The 20,324-nt window shown below is 47.6% G+C and overlaps 1 protein-coding gene across 1 annotated transcript in view; it reads left to right on the forward strand.

The window, feature by feature from the left end:
- LOC134965069 (sulfotransferase 2B1-like) overlaps window positions 1-20,012 on the forward strand; it is a 95,718-nt gene extending 75,706 nt beyond the window's left edge. Inside the window, exons 4-6 of the mRNA XM_063941632.1 lie at window positions 6,637-6,731; window positions 17,376-17,556; window positions 19,881-20,012. Coding sequence (XP_063797702.1) covers window positions 6,637-6,731; window positions 17,376-17,556; window positions 19,881-19,993 — 389 coding nt within the window. The 3' untranslated portion in view covers window positions 19,994-20,012. The remainder of the gene's footprint in view (window positions 1-6,636; window positions 6,732-17,375; window positions 17,557-19,880) is intronic.
- Window positions 20,013-20,324: the final 312 nt, after the last annotated feature.

Below are 20,324 nucleotides of genomic sequence, written 5' to 3' on the forward strand. Positions count from 1 at the left end.
AAAAAACACCCGAATCCAAAACACACCCGAATCCGACAAAAATAATTCGGTGAGGTTTTGCCAAAACGCGTTCGAACCCAAAACACGGCCGCGGAACCGAACCCAAAACCAAAACACAAAACCCGAAAAATTTCAGGCGCTCATCTCTAGTATCTAGAAGAGATTGTACAACAGTGTAAAGTCTGTGCTTTCAGCGGATACGAAGGGATAACCGTCGAGCAGAACTGGTGAGGTGGACGTCTCTCTTGAAGAAGATCGCATACCCGTGAGACACAACTTTCCTAACCCAGGCATCTGAAGTGGTCTTTAACCAGACCTGGGCAAACTGCAGAAGTCGGCCTCCCACCCTGGGGTCCCCCAGGGGGAGGCCCACCCCGTCATGCCACAGGCTTGTCCTGTTTGAAAGCAAGCTGACGGGCGGTCCAAGATTGCTTAGACTTGGGCTTGGTGGTTTTGGAAGTACGATCCTGTCTCGGGTACGCCGGACCCTTTGCTTTGCCTGGAGGTCGAAAGGAACGAAAAGTGGTACTTTTAGGCTTTGGAGCAGAAGGATTAGTACTTGGGAGATATGCAGTCTTAGCTGTTGCCAAGTCAGTCACGATCTTGTTCAGATCCTCCCCAAATAGTATGTCTCCCTTAAAAGGGCACCCAGTACCTGAATCCTCAGCTGAAACCTTTTCCTCAGTCAAATCCGTGGTGACAGCACTGCAGGATGCAGGAGCTTCTGCGGATTTCCCACCCTGAGTAGCAGACATTATTGGGAATGTAGCCTTAGGGTGCAACAGTACAATATAGCCAGACAAACACAATACCTGCAAAAAAAAACCCTGTGTTATGTGACTTCAAATGCAAAACACAAACAGAGGATTTAAGCAAGGTGAGGTGACTGAAACACACAGTGAAAATTACAAAACAGTATATCCTGTGGAACACTATATTTTAAATGAGACCCTGACGCACTTAGCCCCTCAGGGTACAGAATAAAGTGATAGCAATACGTGTGATACACAGAATAACTAACACTGTCATGTAGAATAACATGACACTAACATGACGTAGAATACTTAAGTGTCTGTAAATACACAGCGCTGACAATACAGGCATTTTTACAGAGGAGACAGTGCCCAGCAGTCCCAGAGATCAGCCCAACTAGTAGTGAAGATGGCGTCAAAATCTCAGCAGGGAGTGAGGGAGAGAGAAATGCAGCTCCAGGGTTGGAGCACCAGCAGTAGATGGCGCCCGGAGCTGGGGGAGGGGCTACAGGTCAGCGCCTTATCCCCTCTGCTGGACCTCACCACCGGGTACTACGGAGCCTATTACAAACGGATTTTTGGTAAATCCGACCTGTGCTCCCTGCCCTGGTGGATATAGTGGGGTCCCTGTACGGCCACAGTGTCCATGCCAGCGGCGCGGCCCATCTCCTGGGACCGCGATTGGATCACGATTTACCAGCGGGTCTCACCTGGGGGACCATCTTACCTTATCCCTGCCAAGCAGCCACGCGATCCAGGAGAGCAGCAGCAGTGGTGTGCCTAGAATCCAGTGCATCCCCGCTGAAAGTACCCGGGAACCAGGCCGCGGGAGTATGGAGCGCCGCTGAGGGAGGTGATGGAGCTGCAGCACAGCATGTCAGAATGACATAAAAGTGCTTCGGCCCTTGAAGTCTTCTTAAAAAGCTCTTTTTAGGGCTGTCTAGCGCAGCCCCATCTGTTAGTGACCTGCACTGCAGGCACCAACTTACAAACTGAGCTCCAGTGCCTGGATGTGGGGCTATAGAGGAGGTGGTGCAGTGCATCCTGGGAACAGTCAAAGCTTTAGCCTGTTGGTGCCTTGGATCAAGATCCAACTCTATACCCCAATGTTATTCCCTGTGGAGTACCCCCCTGCAGAAAGGGGGACTCTGTCTGCCATAATGTGTAAAAAGGGGAACTGGCTGCTATAATATGTAAAAAGGGGATGTTGTCTGCCGTAATGTGTAAAAGACTACTGATTAGTCAATGTACAGAAGACAAGAAAGAAAGACCCTTTGTTGGTGCACTCATTAAGAAAACCATATAAAGGTTAAAACTTAACTTTTAATTAGATCCATATAAAATCATTTTTGTTGAAAATAACATTTTTGTTGAAAGAAACTATTTAATAAATCCTTTGTCCACTATACCATGCAAAATTGTGTACTCATCAATTGCATATCCATGGTAAATAAACAATCTGAAAATATAAAATTAATTAAGGCATCATAGCCTAATATGCAGCAGGATACCAGTAAAACCCTTTATTAGGGAATTGGACAGTGGCGTCCTCAGGGTGTATTATCAACCCTATAGGGCCGTATTCACGGCCCAATTTGGGGAGAGATGTGTGCTGAGCGAACCGCTCAGCACACATCTCTCCCCCCGCTCAGCACACACCGCGATGTGTGCTGAGCGTGCAGGGGGGGGGGTGCTCATTTCACCCAGCGGGTGAAGTGAGCGACCTGCTAGATTGGCCTGGCCAATCTAGCACCAGCGATAGCGATGCGCGGGGCTGCGCATCGCTATCGCTGTGGGGGCTACACACGGAGTGATCGCTGCTTAGAATCTAAGCAATCTAGTCAGATTGCTTAGATTTTAAGCAGCGATCGCTCCGTGAGTACCCCCCTTATCACTCAGTTGGAATTTGATATCAGATTCACAATTTAGACCAACAGTATCAATTAATAATGAAAATGAGATAGAAAAAGAAGGAAATCAGAAAAAGTATGAATCTGCTGTCAACGTTAGGCTGGCTTATGAATTTGTCTTATTCTACTACACTGAATATTCTCTGCTGTCAGATTCACTCCGATTGTGGAGAGTGTACTGAACGGACGTGTCTGTCCGTTACTGTGTTGTCTGGTGTGGAGCGGGTGCAGGGCCGGTTCCGGGGCTTCTGGCGCCCCGAGCGGCATTAGGGTGTGTGGCTTCATACAGGGGGCGTGGTCAGTTACGCCCCCTGTACTGTTGTAGGATGTGCGGTGCGCGATGACGTCATCGTGCACCGCACAGCAAAGGTCCTCTCCACGAAGGTAAACTAGATGCTAAGCGTCTAGTTCCCTTCGTGGAGAGGACCTTTGATGTGCGGTGCGCGATGACGTCAACGCGCACCGCACATCATTACAGTGAAGGTCCTCTCCAGGAAGGGAAATTAGACGCGTAGCATCTAGTTTCCCTTCACAACGGACAGCGGGCCGCAGCAGCGGGGGGCACCACAGCAGCAGCGGATCTTGCCATGGTGCGGCGCCCTCCGGAAGGCGGCGCCCCGGGCAAAAGTCCTGCTTGCCCATGGCAAGATCCGCTACTGGGCGGGTGCTCTATCTGCTGTATCTGAAAGGAGTGCTCTGATGTATCAGTCAAGGCGGGGTCCTCTGTCTGCTGTATCAGTCTAGGTGGGGTGCTCTGACTGCTGTAACTGAAAGGGGTGCTCTGTCTGCTGTATCTGAAAGGGGTGCTCTACTGTATCAGTACAGGCAGGGTGCTCTGTCTGCTGTATCAGTCTAGGTGGGGTGCTCTGTCTGCTTTAACTGAAAGGAGTGCTCTGCCTGCTGCAACTGAAAGGGGTGCTCTGCTTTATCAGTCCAGGTAGGGGGCTCTCTTTGCTCTAATTGAAAGGGGTGATCTGTGCATCCATCCAGGGGCTCCGCCACAGTGTAAAATTAAAATAATAAAAGCTAAAAACAAAAAGCCTAAAAATATAATTATTAAAAAATATTTTATTTTGTGCTGTAACCCAGTGTACTATACAATCTTTATTTTTATTTTCATAAGTACTGTGACACGGGTGGTCTTCAGTTTGCCGGCTGTCGGGATCCCGGCGCACAGTATACCAGCGCCGGAATCCTGACAGCCGGCATACCAACACTTTATCTCCCTCTTGGGGGTTCACGACCCCCATGGAGGGAGATTAAATAGCGCGGCGCGCCACCGTGCCCACAGCGTGGCAAGCACAGTGAGCCCGCAAGGGGCTCATTTGTGCTCACCACGCTGTCGTTATGCCGGCGGTTGGGATTCCGGCGCCGGTATGCTGGTCGCCGGAAGCCCGGCCGCCAGCATACAATACTTCACCCCTGTGACACTGCCAATCAGACTGCAGTATATTATTATTTTGTACTCATACGCGTAATGGCCCTCACTTGCTAGCTACTTTTAGCAGCCGTACAAATGCATAGTCGCCGCCCACGGGGGAGTGTATTTTCGTTTTGCAAGAGTGCGAACGCCTGTGCAGCCGAGCGGTACAAAAACATTTTGTGCAAAACAAGACCAGCCCTGTAGTTACTTATTCTATGCGATGATTGCAGCGACGAAGGTCTCGGAATTGACGTTAGATACCCACCCTGCAAATGCCTGGACACGCCTGCATTTTTCCAAACACACCCAGAAAACGGTCAGTTGACACCCATAAACTCCCACTTCCTGTCAATCACCTTGCAATCGGCTGTGAGAATGGAATCGTCGCTAGAGCAATGCAAAACAATGATGCTGTTTGTACCCATACGCCACGCGTGCGCATTGTGGCCCATACGCATGCGTAGTTTTGCCATTTTTTTAAATGATCGCTATGCAGCTAACAACGGCAGCTAGCGATCAACTCGGAATGAGGGCCATAGTGTGACACTGTTGAAGGTCAACTGCAGTGTTCAATTACTATTTCTGATGCGCACACGTATTGTGTGACACTGTGGGTAAAGGTGGTAAAGGTGGTACCACAGTAATATCTTTTAATTCCTACTCATACACGTATTGGGTGACACTGTTGGTGAAATTAAACCGTAGCATTGAAATTAAGCTGTAACGTTAGCTTATCTCTGACTTATACACGTCTTGTGTGACACTGTGGGTGAAGGTGGTACCACAGTAATATATTTTATTTCCTACTCATACATGTATTGAGTGACACTGTTGGAGAAATTAAGCTGTAACGTTAGCTTATTATCTCTGACTTATACACGTATTGTGTGACACTGTGGGTGAAGGTGGTACCATAGTAATATATTTAAATTTTTTTTTAAGTGCCATCCTGTCTGACACTGCAGTGCCATTCCTAGATGGGCAAGGTGTTTGTGCCGGCCACTTGTGTCGCTTAGCTTAGTCATCCAGTAACCTTGGTGCAAATTTTAGGACTAAAAATAATATTGTGAGGTGTGAGGTGTTCAGAATAGACTGGAAATGAGTGGAAATTATGGTTATTGGGGTTAATAATACTATGGGATCAAAATTACCCCCACATTCTATGATTTAAGCTGTTTTTGAGGGTTTTTAAAAAAAAAAAAACCACCCGAATCCAAAACACACCCGAATCCGACAAAAACTTTTCAGTGAGGTTTTGCCAGAACGCGTCCGAATCCAAAACACGGCCGTGGAACCGAATCCAAAACCAAAACACAAAATCCGAAAAATTTCCGGTGGACATCTCTACTTCTAACATCATGTCCATTTTTTTGTAGCAGTTGTACTGTATTTTTTTCATAATTAACAAGACAATCATTGGCATTTGTGGAATTATTATGCAACTTAAACTTTTGAAAAGTTGTTTTTATAATATGTATTGGTGCTATGAGGAAGGATTGTCTGAGGGCCCAGAAGGTGACTTAGGCCTGGCAGACACTTTCCTACATGGCATCTTATCATCAGCATATTCTTGGCCAAGTCCCACTATACTATTGTGGGCCAACTTTTCTCTTAATGCCCTGCGAATATGTTTCAGTGATTTGAAAGTACACATACTAGGAAGCCATCTTGACTATATATCACATAATTAATAGTCAAATGAGAAGTGTTTTAGGCAGAAAGAAGGATAGCTGAACTTACTGTAAACTCACAAGTATTTTTATATATAATGATGCCTCTGAGAAGTCACTGGTCTAGATGCATGGCTACTGGGGTGATAACTGCACCGTAAACATAGGCAAACGCAGCGGGCTTCCGGTTGCCTGGAAACCCCCATCTCCAGCCCTCACCATCACCACAATTATAATAGTATAAAATGCAATTTTACTATGCTGCACGTTTTCAAGATATACTCAGTATCACAAGTAAAACAAATAGCACCACCTGTGGATCTTTTAAAATGTTCCAGCCAGTAATGAATAAACCTGTGCACGAACTAGAGAATCTGAAAATATGCACTGTTTGGGGTGCACTGCTATAGTCCACTTAAAGGGTTAATTGTTAAAACTGTATGTTAAATACTATCCAGTGCATAAGGAGACCCATGTGTGCTTATATGTCCAGGGCAGTGTTAGGTTCTTCTGCCACTCCCCCAGGCCTCCGGACTTGCTCCAGTGCTCTGGAATGGTGCTTAAATCTGAAAAAAAAAAAACCATTAAGCTCAGGCCGGATGGCCCTATTGCTATTGGAATTATGACATACGCTGCACTACATATGACGCATGTTATAGCTGGTTAAGTGCTAATTATGCCTTCTTCATGGACCTGCCACAAAATTAAAGCATTTTGAAACCACTCTCTAGAAATCCAACATTTGCAAATGATAAAGGTGACAACCCTGTTTTTGTCTCAACCTGATGGTAATTATTTGCTGCAGTAGTTCTGGTTAGTGCTATAGTTTTATTATTTTATTAGATTTTGTTAAACCTGTGGTACAATTGCTTTACTTTCAGCTATGTTTGGCTCTTGGTTTGAACATGTCAAAGGCTGGATGCAAATGAAGGATGACAGCAGATTCTTCTTTATTGCATATGAGGAGCTCATTCAGGTATGGTTACGCTACAACCAAACTGTCCACACTGACATGCAGGGTATACAGTATGTATGTCATCTCCATGTTACATCTAGGTACCCTGTAATTGGTTTCTGACAGAATTTAGCCTAATTCTGTGTGTGTCCGTGTGATAATTAATATAGGTTTACACCAGGGGAGGGATCCTGGGGTGTACACCGGCAATGAAAGGTGTGACCCTCCGGAGACCTTTCAGTACTGCATACGAAGACAAGGTTGCAGGCGCACAATTAAAACACTACCAATTGATTAATAATAATCATTACAATAAAATTTAGCATTTTGAGCGAGGTTCTTCACATCGTTATGGCCATAAATAACGGCTTGTCCACCACTTCCAGGTGACCTCATTAATTGGGAAAGTCCCTAAAACATTGGGGGTACAAGTCTGGGGCACAGGACACCCCAAACCCTAGCAGCCAAGTGACCCCAGGGCAAGACTAGAGTAAAAAAATATATAGTGAAAAAAGTGAAGCTAGTTAGGTTAGTGAGAGAGGCTGCTAAAAAAACTGCAGTGGTAAAATAGTGAGAGGTAATGTGGTGAGAAATAAAGTAGTGAGAGGTAAAGTAGTGAGAAGAGAAGGTGGGAAATGAGTTACACTGAAACAACACACACAATAAGGATGAAAGGAAATACAAAATGAAGTGTTAACCTGTGTTGCTAGTGAGGCCGACCAGCCACAGCAGTACAGGGTGACCCACATCCCAGAAATCCACCCCCCATCTGACAATCTAATACAGGTTGAGTATCCCTTATCCAAAATGCTTGGGACCAGGAGTATTTTGGATATCGGATTTTTCCGTATTTTGGAATAATTGCATACCATAATGAGATATCATGGCGATGGAGCCCAAGTCTAAGCACAGAATGCATTTATATTTCATATACACCTTATACACACAGTCTGAAAGTAATTTTAGCCAATGTTATAATGTACTTCGTGCATTAAACAAAGTTTGTGAACATACACACAATTCATTTATGTTTCATATACACCTTATACACACAGCCTGAAGGTCATTTAAAACAATATTTTTAATACATTTTTGTATTAAACAAAGTTTGTGTACATTGAGCCATCAGAAAACAAAGGTTTCACTATCTCACTCAAAAAAGTCCGTATTTCGGAATATTCCGTATTTCGGAATATTTGGATATGGGATACTCAACCTGTATACATTTTTGCAGGACTCACCTTGCTCTGCATGCAGTCTAAGAAATGTCAGGAACCTAATTAATTGTATGCAGCAATGAATATAGGGGGTCATTCCGAGTTGATTGCTCGCTAGCTACATTTTGCAGCCATGCAAACGCATAGTCACCGCCCACAGGGGAGTGTATTTTAGCTGTGCAAGTGTGCGAACGCTTGTGCAGCCAAGCAGTACAAAAAGAGTTTGTGCAGTTTTGAGTAGTTTTGAACTTACTCAGCCGCTGGGATCACTTCGGCCTGTCTGGAACCGGAATTGACGTCAGACACCCGCCCTGCAAATGCTTGGACACACCTGCGTTTTTCCAACCACTCCCTGAAACGGTCAGTTGACACCGATAAACGCCTTCTACCTGTCAATCTTCTTGCGATCGGCTGTGCGAATGGATTCTTTGTTAAATCTATCGCCCAGCAACGATCCACTTTGTACCCGTACAACGCGCCTGCACATTGCGGTGCATATGCATGCGCAGTAGTGACCTGATCGCTGCGCTGCAAAAACCGGCAACGTGCGATCAGGTCAGAATGACCCCCATAGATTGTAAGTTCCATTGGGGCAGGGACTGATGTGAATGGCCAAATATTCTCTGTAAAGTGCTGCCGGCAGTGCCGTAACTAGACATTTTAGCGCTGTGTGCAGGAAACAGCATCGCCCCCCCCCCCCACATATATACAAAACAGGGCCATTGCGCACATCAGGCACGTGCCAAAACTATAGGAGCAAGACCACAGAGCTCCCTTTCACACATTATGGCAGCAAAGCCCCCCTTTTTTACACATTAGGCAGGGTCTCCTTTTTTACACATTAGGGCAGCAGAGGGTCCCCTTTTTTACACATTAGGGCAGCAGAGGGTCCCCTTTTTTACACATTAGGGCAGCAGAGGGTCCCCTTTTTTACACATTAGGGCAGCAGGGAGTCCCCTTTTTTACACATTAGGGCAGCAGGGAGTCCCCTTTTTTACACATTAGGGCAGCAGGGAGTCCCCTTTTTTACACATTAGGGCAGCAGAGGGTCCCCTGTTTACACATTAGGCAGCAGATTCCTCTTTTTACACATTAAGCAGGCAGAGTCTCATTTTACACATTAGGAAGCAGAGTCCCCCTTTTTACATGAGAGAGAGAGATCGAGAGAGAAAGTGTGTGTAAGTGTGTGTGTGTGTGTGTGTGTGTGTGTGTGTAAGTGTGTGTGTGAGAGAGTGACAGTGTTTGTGTGTGTAAGTATTATACTTAACTGTGAACAGCTGGCAGAGTGGCAGGCCTCTCTTCTTCTCCTTCCTGGCCTCCTCCTCCTCCCCCAGCTCTCAGCTCCTCGCAGTGCAGTCTCTCCCGAGTTGCAGGGGGTGGCGATCCGGCATCCAGAGGCGAACATTTATGTCCCGGGACTCGGGAACCAGAGCTGCTGCTCCTCCATCCTCTCTCCCCTACAGCCGCTCCCCCGGCGTGATGCAGTTAGGGAGCAGAAAGGGTAGCAGAGAGTTTGTGTAGGAAGCAGTGAGTGTGAGGAGCAGAGAGAGTGGGTGTAGGAAGCAGTGAGTGAGGGGAGCAGAGAGTGTGGGTGTAGGAAGCAGTGAGTGAGGGGAGCAGAGAGTGTGGGTGTAGGAAGCAGTGAGTGAGGGGAGCAGAGAGTGTGGGTGTAGGAAGCAGTGAGTGAGGGGAGCAGAGAGTGTGGGTGTAGGAAGCAGTGAGTGAGGGGAGCAGAGAGTGGGTGTAGGAAGCAGTGAGTGTGGGGAGCAGAGAGTGGGTGTAGGAAGCAGTGAGTGTGAGGAGCAGAGAGGGTGAGTGTAGGGAGCAGTGAGTAAGGGGAACAGAGCAAGTGGGTGACACTTAGGGGAGCAGAGCAAGTGGGTGACACTGAGGGGAGCAGAGAGACTGGGGTGTAGGGAACAGTGTTTGTCAGTGTGGAGCTGCCAGTGCCGAGCTAAGTGTGCGTTATGCTGCGGCTGCCACTTGTAACCTCCGCCTCCGCCTCTATTACTCACCGCACACTGCCTCGGTCCGCTCCTATGCTTCTTCCGGCTCCCGCCGCCGAGTTCAAGGCAGAGCTCCGGAGATCGGAGCTCTGCACATCACCTGCAGGTGAGAGGGCGGGTGGGCGGCGGCCGCAAACTAATTACATTGTGCACTGGCTGCGGGAGGAGGCGGCGGGGGAGGGGGGAGAGCGGAGAGCGGGTGTGCCGGTTGCGCCTGCAGTGCCCATGCGCTGTGGGCGGCGCACACTCGGCACACACGTCGTTACGGCACTACAGTGCTGCGTAATGTCTACTCTATAAAAAGAAGTTAATAAATAGTTCCATTTACAAACACACTCAAATTCTGTGGATTTTTCTAATGTTTATTTATTTTTTTAAATTTTTAATTGTAATGAAACTTTAACATACATAGCAAACAATAGAACTCACAAAAACATTTATGAAGTGGTCAGAGCAGTGTACCTTGGCTTTCCAATTGTGCACCTACAGAAGACAATTTACTCAGCATTCTTCAAGAGACACCTCTGCGAACCTGGGGGCTGACTCTGTTTCAGATCTATGCATATGGATGCAAATGGCGAGTTTTTCCATACAGATCCGCAGATAGAAATGTACATATTATTGGGTATGTCTGTCCTATTCTGAGTTATACGTCACTCAGCCGGATATGACCATCCATGAAATTTGTTGCTCTGGGGCGGCAACAAAGTAAACACACAGAACTGCCCCTGGACCCTTAATGCTTACAAAATGGGGGTTACATGCCTCATTTTGAAGAACGGTGCCGGTTGCCGTCTACACTCCTAAATGCTCCCTAACTGCCACAGTATGTTAATCATGCTCTGACTGACAAGGGGGGCTGTAAGTGATATTGCTAGATCCGTTCTGTATGGGATCTGGTCAGCATACTGGCATTCGGGATGCTGCCAGTTGGAATCCCGATGCCAGAATCTCAACACTGGTCAGAAGACAGATGCCAGGATACCAACATGTATCACAGTGCCGGTGGCAGAATCCTGATCGTAAGTATGCCAGGACGGGTTAGAGTCAAGCTGCAGGGGAGGGGGGGTAGGAGGTAGACGGGGAGGGTTACACTATTTACCTACCAGATATCGGGATTGTGTGCATCAGGATAACACTGTCGGTATTCTGACCACTGGTATCTCAAGCACCAAAAACCCAATACCATCCCACTCTATACTTGTGCAGAACAGGTCTCGCATCTGCACAGAATGGGTCTTGCATTTGCGCAGACCCACGACCATTGGATTTGTATGTAAACTATTGGGTTTACATACAAATCTGAATTAGGCCCAGTGAGCCATGGATTCTGTATGGGGCTGGAGGGATCTGCCCACACAAGTAAGAAAAAGTAGGTGAGACCACACCTAAGGGCTGCCCAGTGTATATGTAATGCCTCGGGATTGGCGGGTATGTCTAAGTGGTTAAGTGGTTGAAAGAGGTATCATAGGTGTTGGGTAGCTATGCGACAGACCTTTCCCATGAAATATTTTCCCAGTACCTTGTTTTGTAGTACCTTACTCAGAGAGGTAGAAGAAATCAATATGAAACAGGAGTGAGTCAGCAATTCCAACAGGATGTCTTTTTATTGAGCCGCAATGAACTCTGGATTGAGGATGTTGATTGGTAAATTGGCACAAAATATTAATATATCACTAGAAGAATAGGGCCTAAAAATAAGATACCGTAAAGAGAGGATAATTGACTACAATTCACATCACCTTAAATTATTCACAAATACAAAAGACAATAAAATGAATCACAGATAATGGCATATTATGATCACAATCTATATTGTGGTCATGAGAAGAGTAATGAAAAACACACTTTCCAATAACAGTTGCTAAATTTCCAGCTTTCTCTAACCAAATTGTAATAATCTTCACGGGCAAATAACGTTGGAGCTCTTTTTGAATCTTGTGGAGCCACAGTGTTGCAATGGGGGGAAATGGAACACAGATACACAAATAATCCTGGGTTGTAAGAATGTCATTATTTCTCAGTCTTATTCCAAAGAAGATGTAGCTAGCGAAGGGATTGTAGTGTTTCTGAACAAATGTAGCTTACTTAGTAATAAGGGTTTTTGGGCAAATAAACTCAGTCTCTGTCTCCAGATAAAGTAACTCACTTTCACTTGCATAAATAACTCAGTCTGTTATTCCAAATTCTGCTTATTGACTGGTAGAAATACTGTAGAGGGGGACTCAGTCTCCACTCCCAAAGACTTCACATGGCAGGTACTGCAGCTTGCCCCAAGCCTTTATCACACTGCCACTCCGACCCCTTATTAGCACTTCGGATCAGTCTTATTGCAACTCCGTGGTTCAGACAGGCAATTACGTCTATAGGGTCCAACTGTCATGGGGGTCCAAATTTATGACACGTATCGCTCCACTAATAGCGGCTTCATGAAGGAGTCAATTTAAAACTATAGAGAACATAAAACATTTTTAATTAAGGAAATTAGAATCAAGTGTGTTCCTCTCCATACCCATCTTCACTTGTGAAATCAGCGCAGAGGTATCCAGCCTGTTTTGTATTACACCTATTTTAAAGGTGATTGCGTATGCAACCACAAGCACACTATTTCCTATTGCTGCTAATATTAGAAATCTATTACACACTATTTAATATATAATTGTATGTTTATAGTAGTGCTGGATTAGCTGTGTTTTTTATACTTTGCCTGTGGAGACAGTCCAAGTGGTACTGTGGCAGCCAAACAGTCCGGTGAGCCAGGAGAATAGTGTCCATACCTGCAGCAGTCAAGTAAAGGATTTTTAAACTCTGTGCATGTGAAGTTGGGGAAACTGAGCATGACACAGAAGCTTGTGGCCTGAAGAAGAAGGCAGAACTGAAATTTTGGGCAGTATCTTATCAGCCCTGATGCTGCTTCGGCCGATCAAAATGGCCGGACATCACGATGTATGACTGATGGTCATTATCATGGTATCCAATTAGAGACCATTTTGATTGGCCGAATATGGACCCGCAATCACACAAAAACACATGGGATCAGGGATAAATCCGGGTGCCTGAGGCACATGAAGCATAATCCCTGATAAATTCCGAAATCGTGAGAAAACATTGCCGGCACAGGGTTAACAGGATAGCCCCCAGCAATCCTGTTATTATCGGGAAAGTGCAGCTGCTAATAGGGTACCGCCCTTTGTGTTATGTTGCAGACTAGCTGCTATGTTAGGGAGAGACCAAGAAGTGAGCTACTGTAAAGCACTGAGTGTTTTCAACCTCCATTTCATTTATTTATTGACCATGAAAACCTATGTGTTGACCCTGATTCACTCATTCAAGTACCTAAACACTGCAGCGCTTAACACTCTACCGTGCTAAATACCCCAGATTGTCACTCTGGGTAATAATAGCTGTGGATATGGGAGTAGCCATAATGTGTACAGGGTATGCAGTGCATCTGAACCCTTCAGTTCTTAGGGCCCCACGTGCACACCCTACACCCATAATTTATATAGTTACCACTCTACAGTGCCAGTCCCAGCTAGTCTAATCAGATGGAACATGCTGGTCTCCTAATTACATCCCCAGCTGCAGCACATTGTTGTTATGGGCCTGTGCTTGTGTGCTGCAGTGATTTGCCTTGTGTTATTTTAAAAGGGAGTTAGCCCTGAGCCTCAGGGCCAGTTAAAGCTTCTGTTAGTTTCTAGCCAGTTTCTAGCCTTGTTTATGTTACCTGATCTTTTTACTTGTTCCTGTGTACCTTGCCTGTACCCAGTTTCAAACCTGACTCTTTTATGTGGTCCTGAGATCCTTGTCTGTATCCAGCTTCAAGCCTGGTTTCCTGAATTCCCTGTTTTGTTTGTCTCAAATTTGAACCTGTTCCAAAGACTCCTGCACCTGTACCAAAGACTGTTAAGTATATTTTGCTGCAATATAATGCCTTCATGTGGTGTTTAACTTGCTACAGCATTCTACCCTGTTTTACATCTGCAAGTTACCATTGTTACATTCTGCTGGATTCTTTGTTTAATACAGATTTATTTGATACAAACATCCCTGTATTGGTTTTCTGTTCTAAACAAGCATTTATCCTTGTCTAGCAATTCACCTGCCAGTCATTCAAGGCAGGTGAATCCTAACATTATAACTGGCCTTGAGTCTCAGGGCTAACCTCCCTTTTAAAATACTGTAGCACAAGGTCAACCACTGCAGTACACAAGAACAAGCCCCTAACAACAATGTGTTACAGCTGGAAATGTACTTAGGAGAGCAGCATGTTCCAACTGATTAGACCAGCTGGGACTGCTCTCAGACAATAGCACTTCTGGCAGCCCAAAGGTACCGCAGACCAGGCTTAGCGTGGAGACATGATACCTGAAGCAGGGTCATGTCACGGCGCCCCCACCCACCACCACACACACACATACATACATACACAGATTCACACACATTTAGGCACAGACAGAGCCGGATTAAGGGGGGTTCCTGGGGGTAAGTACCCAGGGCCCCCCTGTCTAAAAGGGCCCCCTGTCAGCCGCCACAGGTCGGATCTTCCAACCCGAGCTGCAGCACTCCCGGATCCTTGCGGTACTGGCAGGCAAACTTGTAGCTGCCAGTGCCTCATAGAAGACAGGACAGCTGAGCGCAGCAAGAGGCGGAGGAAGTGGCCAGCCTGCTGCACTTATAGATGCTGCTCCCGTCCCTGCCAGAGCTCCGCCGGGGGCCCATGACCGATGTGACATGCACCCGTCCCTGCTGCCGCCAGGCTCCCACATGGGGTGCACCCGGTTCCTGTCCCTGCCACCAGGCTCCTACGTGGGTTGCACCCGGTTCCTGCCGCCGCTGGAGCCACGCAGTGCGCCCACTGGTAGGCTTTATTGTTGAATCCAAATCATCAAATATGTTCCTCTCCCACCCAACACCCCCCTCTCACCCTGCATTCTCACCCACCCTGCACAACCCCCTCTTACCCTGCATTCCCTCTCACCCTGCACAACCCTCTCTCACCCTGCGTCCCCTCTCACCCTGCACACCCCCTTCTCATCCTGCGTCCTCTCCCACCCTGCACACCCCTCTATCACCCTGTGTCCTCTCCCACCCTGCACACTCCCCTCTCATGCTGCAACCTCACCCACCCTGCACACCCCCCTCTCACTCTGCGTCCCACCTCACCCTGCACACCCCTCTCTCACCCTGCATCCCCTCTCACCCTCTACACCCCCTTCTCATTCTGCTTCCTCTCCCACCCTGCACACCCCTCTATCACCCTGTGATCTCTCCCACCCTGCACACCCCCCTCTCACCCTGCAACCTCACCTACGCTGCACACACCCCTCACCCTGCGTTCTCTCTCACCCTGCACACACCCCTCTCACCCTGCGTCCTCTCTCACCCTGCACACCCCTCTCTCATCCTGCATCCCCTCTCACCCTGCTCACACCCCTCTCACCCTGCACACCCCCCTCTCATCCTACGTCCTCTCCCACCCTGCACACCCCTCTATCACCTTGTGTCCTCTCCCACCCTGCACAGCACAACCCCCTCTCACCCTGCACACCCCCCCTCTCACCCTGCGTCCTCTCCCACCCTGCACACCCCCTTCTCATCCTGCGTCCTCTCTCACCCTGCACACATACCTCTCACCCTGCACACCCCTCTCACCCTGCGTCCCCTCTCACCCTGCACACATCCCTCTCACCCTGCACACATCCCTCTCACCCTGCACACCCCCCTCTCATCCTGCGTCCTCTCCCACCCTGCACACCCCTCTATCACCCTGTGTCCTCTCCCACCCTGCACAGCACAACCCCCTCTCACCCTGCACACCCCCCCTCTCACCCTGCGTCCTCTCCCACCCTGCACTGCACAACCCCCTCTCACCCTGCGTCCTTTCCCACCCGGCACAACCCCCTCTCACCCTGCGTCCTTTCCCACCCGGCACAACCCCTCTCACCCTGCATCCTCTCCCACCCGGCACAACCCCCTCTCACCCTGCATCCTCTCCCACCCTGCACCCCCCCCCCTCTCACCCTGCGTCCTCTCCCAACCTACACACCCCTCTCTCACCCTGCGTCCTCTCCCAACCTGCACACCCCCACTCTCACCCTGCGTCCTCTCTCACCCGGTGTCCTCTCCCAACCAGCACACCCCCCTCTCACCCTGCGTCCTCTCCCAACCTGCACACCCCCTTCTCACCCTGCAACCTCACCTACGCTGCACACACCCCTCTCACCCTGCGTTCTCTCTCACCCTGCACACACCCCTCTCACCCTGCGTCCTCTCTCACCCTGCACACCCCTCTCTCATCCTGCATCCCCTCTCACCCTGCTCACACCCCTCTCACCCTGCACACCCCCCTCTCATCCTACGTCCTCTCCCACCCTGCACACCCCTCTATCACCTTGCGTCCTCTCCCACCCTGCACAGCACAACCCCCTCTCACCCTGCACACCCCCCCTCTCACCCTGCGTCCTCTCCCACCCTGCACACCCCCTTCTCATCCTGCGTCCTCTCTCACCCTGCACACATACCTCTCACCCTGCACACCCCTCTCACCCTGCGTCCCCTCTCACCCTGCACACATCCCTCTCACCCTGCACACATCCCTCTCACCCTGCACACCCCCCTCTCATCCTGCGTCCTCTCCCACCCTGCACACCCCTCTATCACCCTGTGTCCTCTCCCACCCTGCACAGCACAACCCCCTCTCACCCTGCACACCCCCCTCTCACCCTGCGTCCTCTCCCACCCTGCACAGCACAACCCCCTCTCACCCTGCGTCCTTTCCCACCCGGCACAACCCCCTCTCACCCTGCATCCTCTCCCACCCGGCACAACCCCCTCTCACCCTGCATCCTCTCCCACCCTGCACCCCCCCTCTCACCCTGCGTCCTCTCCCAACCTACACACCCCTCTCTCACCCTGCGTCCTCTCCCAACCTGCACACCCCCACTCTCACCCTGCGTCCTCTCTCACCCTGTGTCCTCTCCCAACCAGCACACCCCCCTCTCACCCTGCGTCCTCTCCCAACCTGCACACCCCCCTCTCACCCTGCGTCCTCTCACCCTGCACACCCCCGGCTTACCTGGTGTCCCTCTCCCATACTGTGTCCCCGTCTTCCTCTTTCCCTCTACCCAATATGTCGTATTCACACCCTGCATCCCCCCTCTCCCACTCAGAGTCCCAATCCCCAATATGTCCCTCTCCCACCTAGTGTCCCAATCCCCCACAATATGTCCCTCTCCCACCCTGCATCCTTTCCCACCCCTTCTTCTGTCCCTCTCCTTATTATGTCCTTTTCATGACACACCTCTCAGATGTAGCAGTACACGTCCGCACTGATAGGTGTTACTTTCACATCTCCCTGAAATGCTTTTTCAAAAGTAGGCAGGTATGCTCTAACAATGATTTAAATATATTGCACAATTATCAGAAATATTTTTTTTCAGGACCTTCGAGGCAGTGTGGTGAGAATCTGTAAATTCTTGGGGCAGGAGCTAGATGATGCACAGATTGACTCGGTTGTAGAACATTCTGCTTTCACAGCCATGAAGGAAAACAAGATGTCTAATTGGAGTCTTATGCCCGAAGAAGTTCTTGATCATTCTAAAGGTTCCTTTTTACGCAAAGGTATATATGGTATCTTTCTTCCAAAATGTTAGGGTGTGTACACACGGTGAGATCCTTGCTATGTTCGATTTTTACTTGCGATTTCCCTTGAACTCCCCGGAGCCCAGATAGGACAGATTTTGACTAACTTTTCTTGAGATTTGTACTATGTGTGCTTACGATTTTGGCTTATGTGAGATTTTGGCTTATGTGAGATGTCATTGACATGTGAGATGAACTAGATAGTACACCGATCTAGCAAGGATTGACTTGCCTGCACAGTCTATCTTTTCTTGCGATACCGACCTGGCGGGGCCGCGCATCGGGATCGCAAGGTGACTTTCATCTTGCGATTTGCACTAACTTTTCTTGCGATTTTGACTATATAGTCAAAATCTCAAGAAAAAAATCTCACCGTGTGTACACACCTAGTGTTCAATTAACCTTGCGTTTCTCTAATATATATAAACAAATGTAATACAAACTAATCCCTGAATGTATGCTTACAAAAACACAAGAAGAGATATATCTTTTCTGTATATGCTGGTAGAGGTGTGGTATATTTAGTCAACATAGTCTGAATGTCGATGTGTTTGTAATATTGAAATTTAAATGTAATATGTTGAAATTGCCAGAATGTCGGCTTTGTGAATGTCACCTGTTACAATAAGATTTAATATGAAAAGATAACCCCAAGTGTAACCCTAATTGCAGCCTAACTCTAACCCTTATCATAACTGCAGTGTCAGCCTAACCCATTGTCGTTTCTATAATAGGTGCAATGTGTGCAGTCAGGGGCGTTTTAAGAGAGGAGGAGGCCCGTGTACAGCCTTCTGCTTCAGGGGCCCCCTCCTCTCTGACTGATGCACAGCATTTAATACTTACCGCTCCGGAGTCCCCCGGCGGTGCCATCCGTCTCCACGGCAGCAGCAATAGAGTCTGAGAACAGACTCTATTGTGCATGCGCAAACCTCCGGGAACACGGCGCGGCAGCCATTTTCCTGAAGATTTTGCTAATGCCGCCGTGCCATCTTTCCGGAGTTTTCAGCAGGAGCAATAGAGTTTGTTCCCCCTAGTGTTCAAACTCTATTGCGCTGCCGAAAAGGGATGGCTTTGACGGGGGACTTCAGAGAGGTAAGTATTAAGCAAATGGGTGCAGTGTGTGCGGGGTGGTCCCCCCTGGACCTGGGGGCCCGTGTGCCTCGCACACACTGCACCCATTATAGAAACACCAATGTGTGCAGTGCACACGGGTCCATGGGCCCAGGGGGGCCCACACCGCACATACTGCATCCATTGCACCCATTTTAATACTTACATTTCCGGAGTCCAGCTTCGAACGCTACGGTCATGGCGGAAATTGCAGCCAAAATGGCCACCGTGCATGTGCGGTAGTCAAATTGGTCTCCGGATTATGGAGAGTGCCATGTTTCCGGAGAACCTGCGCATGCGCAGTAGACTCTAACACAATGCCAGAGTCTACAGCACCGTACAGAGGAGGGGGCCCACCCAGAGGTGCACACAGGCTCCCTCCTCTGTTGAAATGACCCTGGCCTAACCCTAATCTAAATGTAACCCAAATTACAACTGAACGTTAGCCCTACAATCCTTTGAGGCTTATTAATCAGCGCATGATAAAATTAATTGTGAATGAGAAGTGGTGTTCCAGCCAATCAGCTCGTGTTCTGTTCCTGTCCTGTGTTTGAAAAATGACAGTTGGGAGCTAATCGATTGGCTGGAGCACCATTTATCATCACTCGTTGATAAATGGGCCCCTTTGTCATCATTCTCGCTGTCAACATACTTATAATGTTGAGATTTTGGTATTCTGATTGTTTACTGTGTAACTGCATATTGTTAGTAGTAGATCTTCCGAATAAGCCTTAATGTCATTTTCATGTAGAATTTCTTTTAATGGAGGATCATCTCTCACTAATCGGGTATGGTATATAGCTATATATATAAGAGAATGAACAATAGTGCAACATCTTTCATAGAAGAAATATACTGAAAATAACAGTAATAGTTAATTAGCAATAGTCATCAACATTCATTAAAACATTAGTATAGAAGAAGATTAACTAATACCAGAAAATTTTACTTTCTACTTTACAAGGGGCTCTGTTTCTTGTTAATTAATCTGGACGTATAATATCAAAATATAATATGGAGATGAGTAGAATGTACATTTCACAAAGTGGCCTGTTTTTGGGGAGCTTTGGAATTTCATACACAATTTAGTAAAAATTACTTTATTAAGACCTTGTTCTTGCAGAAAAGGTGTACTGTACATTTATACTGACATAACGAGCTCCAGATTTGTATATAATTGCTGTTTCTTTCAGGAATCTCTGGTGATTGGAAGAATTTATTTACAGTAGCCCAGAGCGAGTATTTCAACAAAATTTATCAGGAGAAGATGAAAGACATCAATACAACTTTTTATTGGGAAAAATGATAATGCAGTCATTCTAATTCAAATGTGTATTATTAATAATGAAAATATATTTTAATCACACCTCATATTGCATTGTAATCATATTGTAAATATCTGTTTAATTAAAACAAATGTGTTAGCATTAGGTCTGAATACTGTGAGTTTGTTGTCTTAGTAGCCAAGGACCTTCAAACATCCCATGAGTCAAGGTGGGATGTACTAATCACATAACTGCGGTGAAACCTCCGAAAACAACAGCTACACATATAGCTCGTCACATGAATTAAAAAGGGTCTGCAGCAGAACTGCAGCACATCAGTTCCCATAGAATGTCTGGGGCTGTGATATGCCT

The sequence above is a fragment of the Pseudophryne corroboree genome, chromosome 10, assembly GCF_028390025.1.
Source record: "Pseudophryne corroboree isolate aPseCor3 chromosome 10, aPseCor3.hap2, whole genome shotgun sequence".
In the NCBI taxonomy this organism is placed as follows: domain Eukaryota; kingdom Metazoa; phylum Chordata; class Amphibia; order Anura; family Myobatrachidae; genus Pseudophryne; species Pseudophryne corroboree.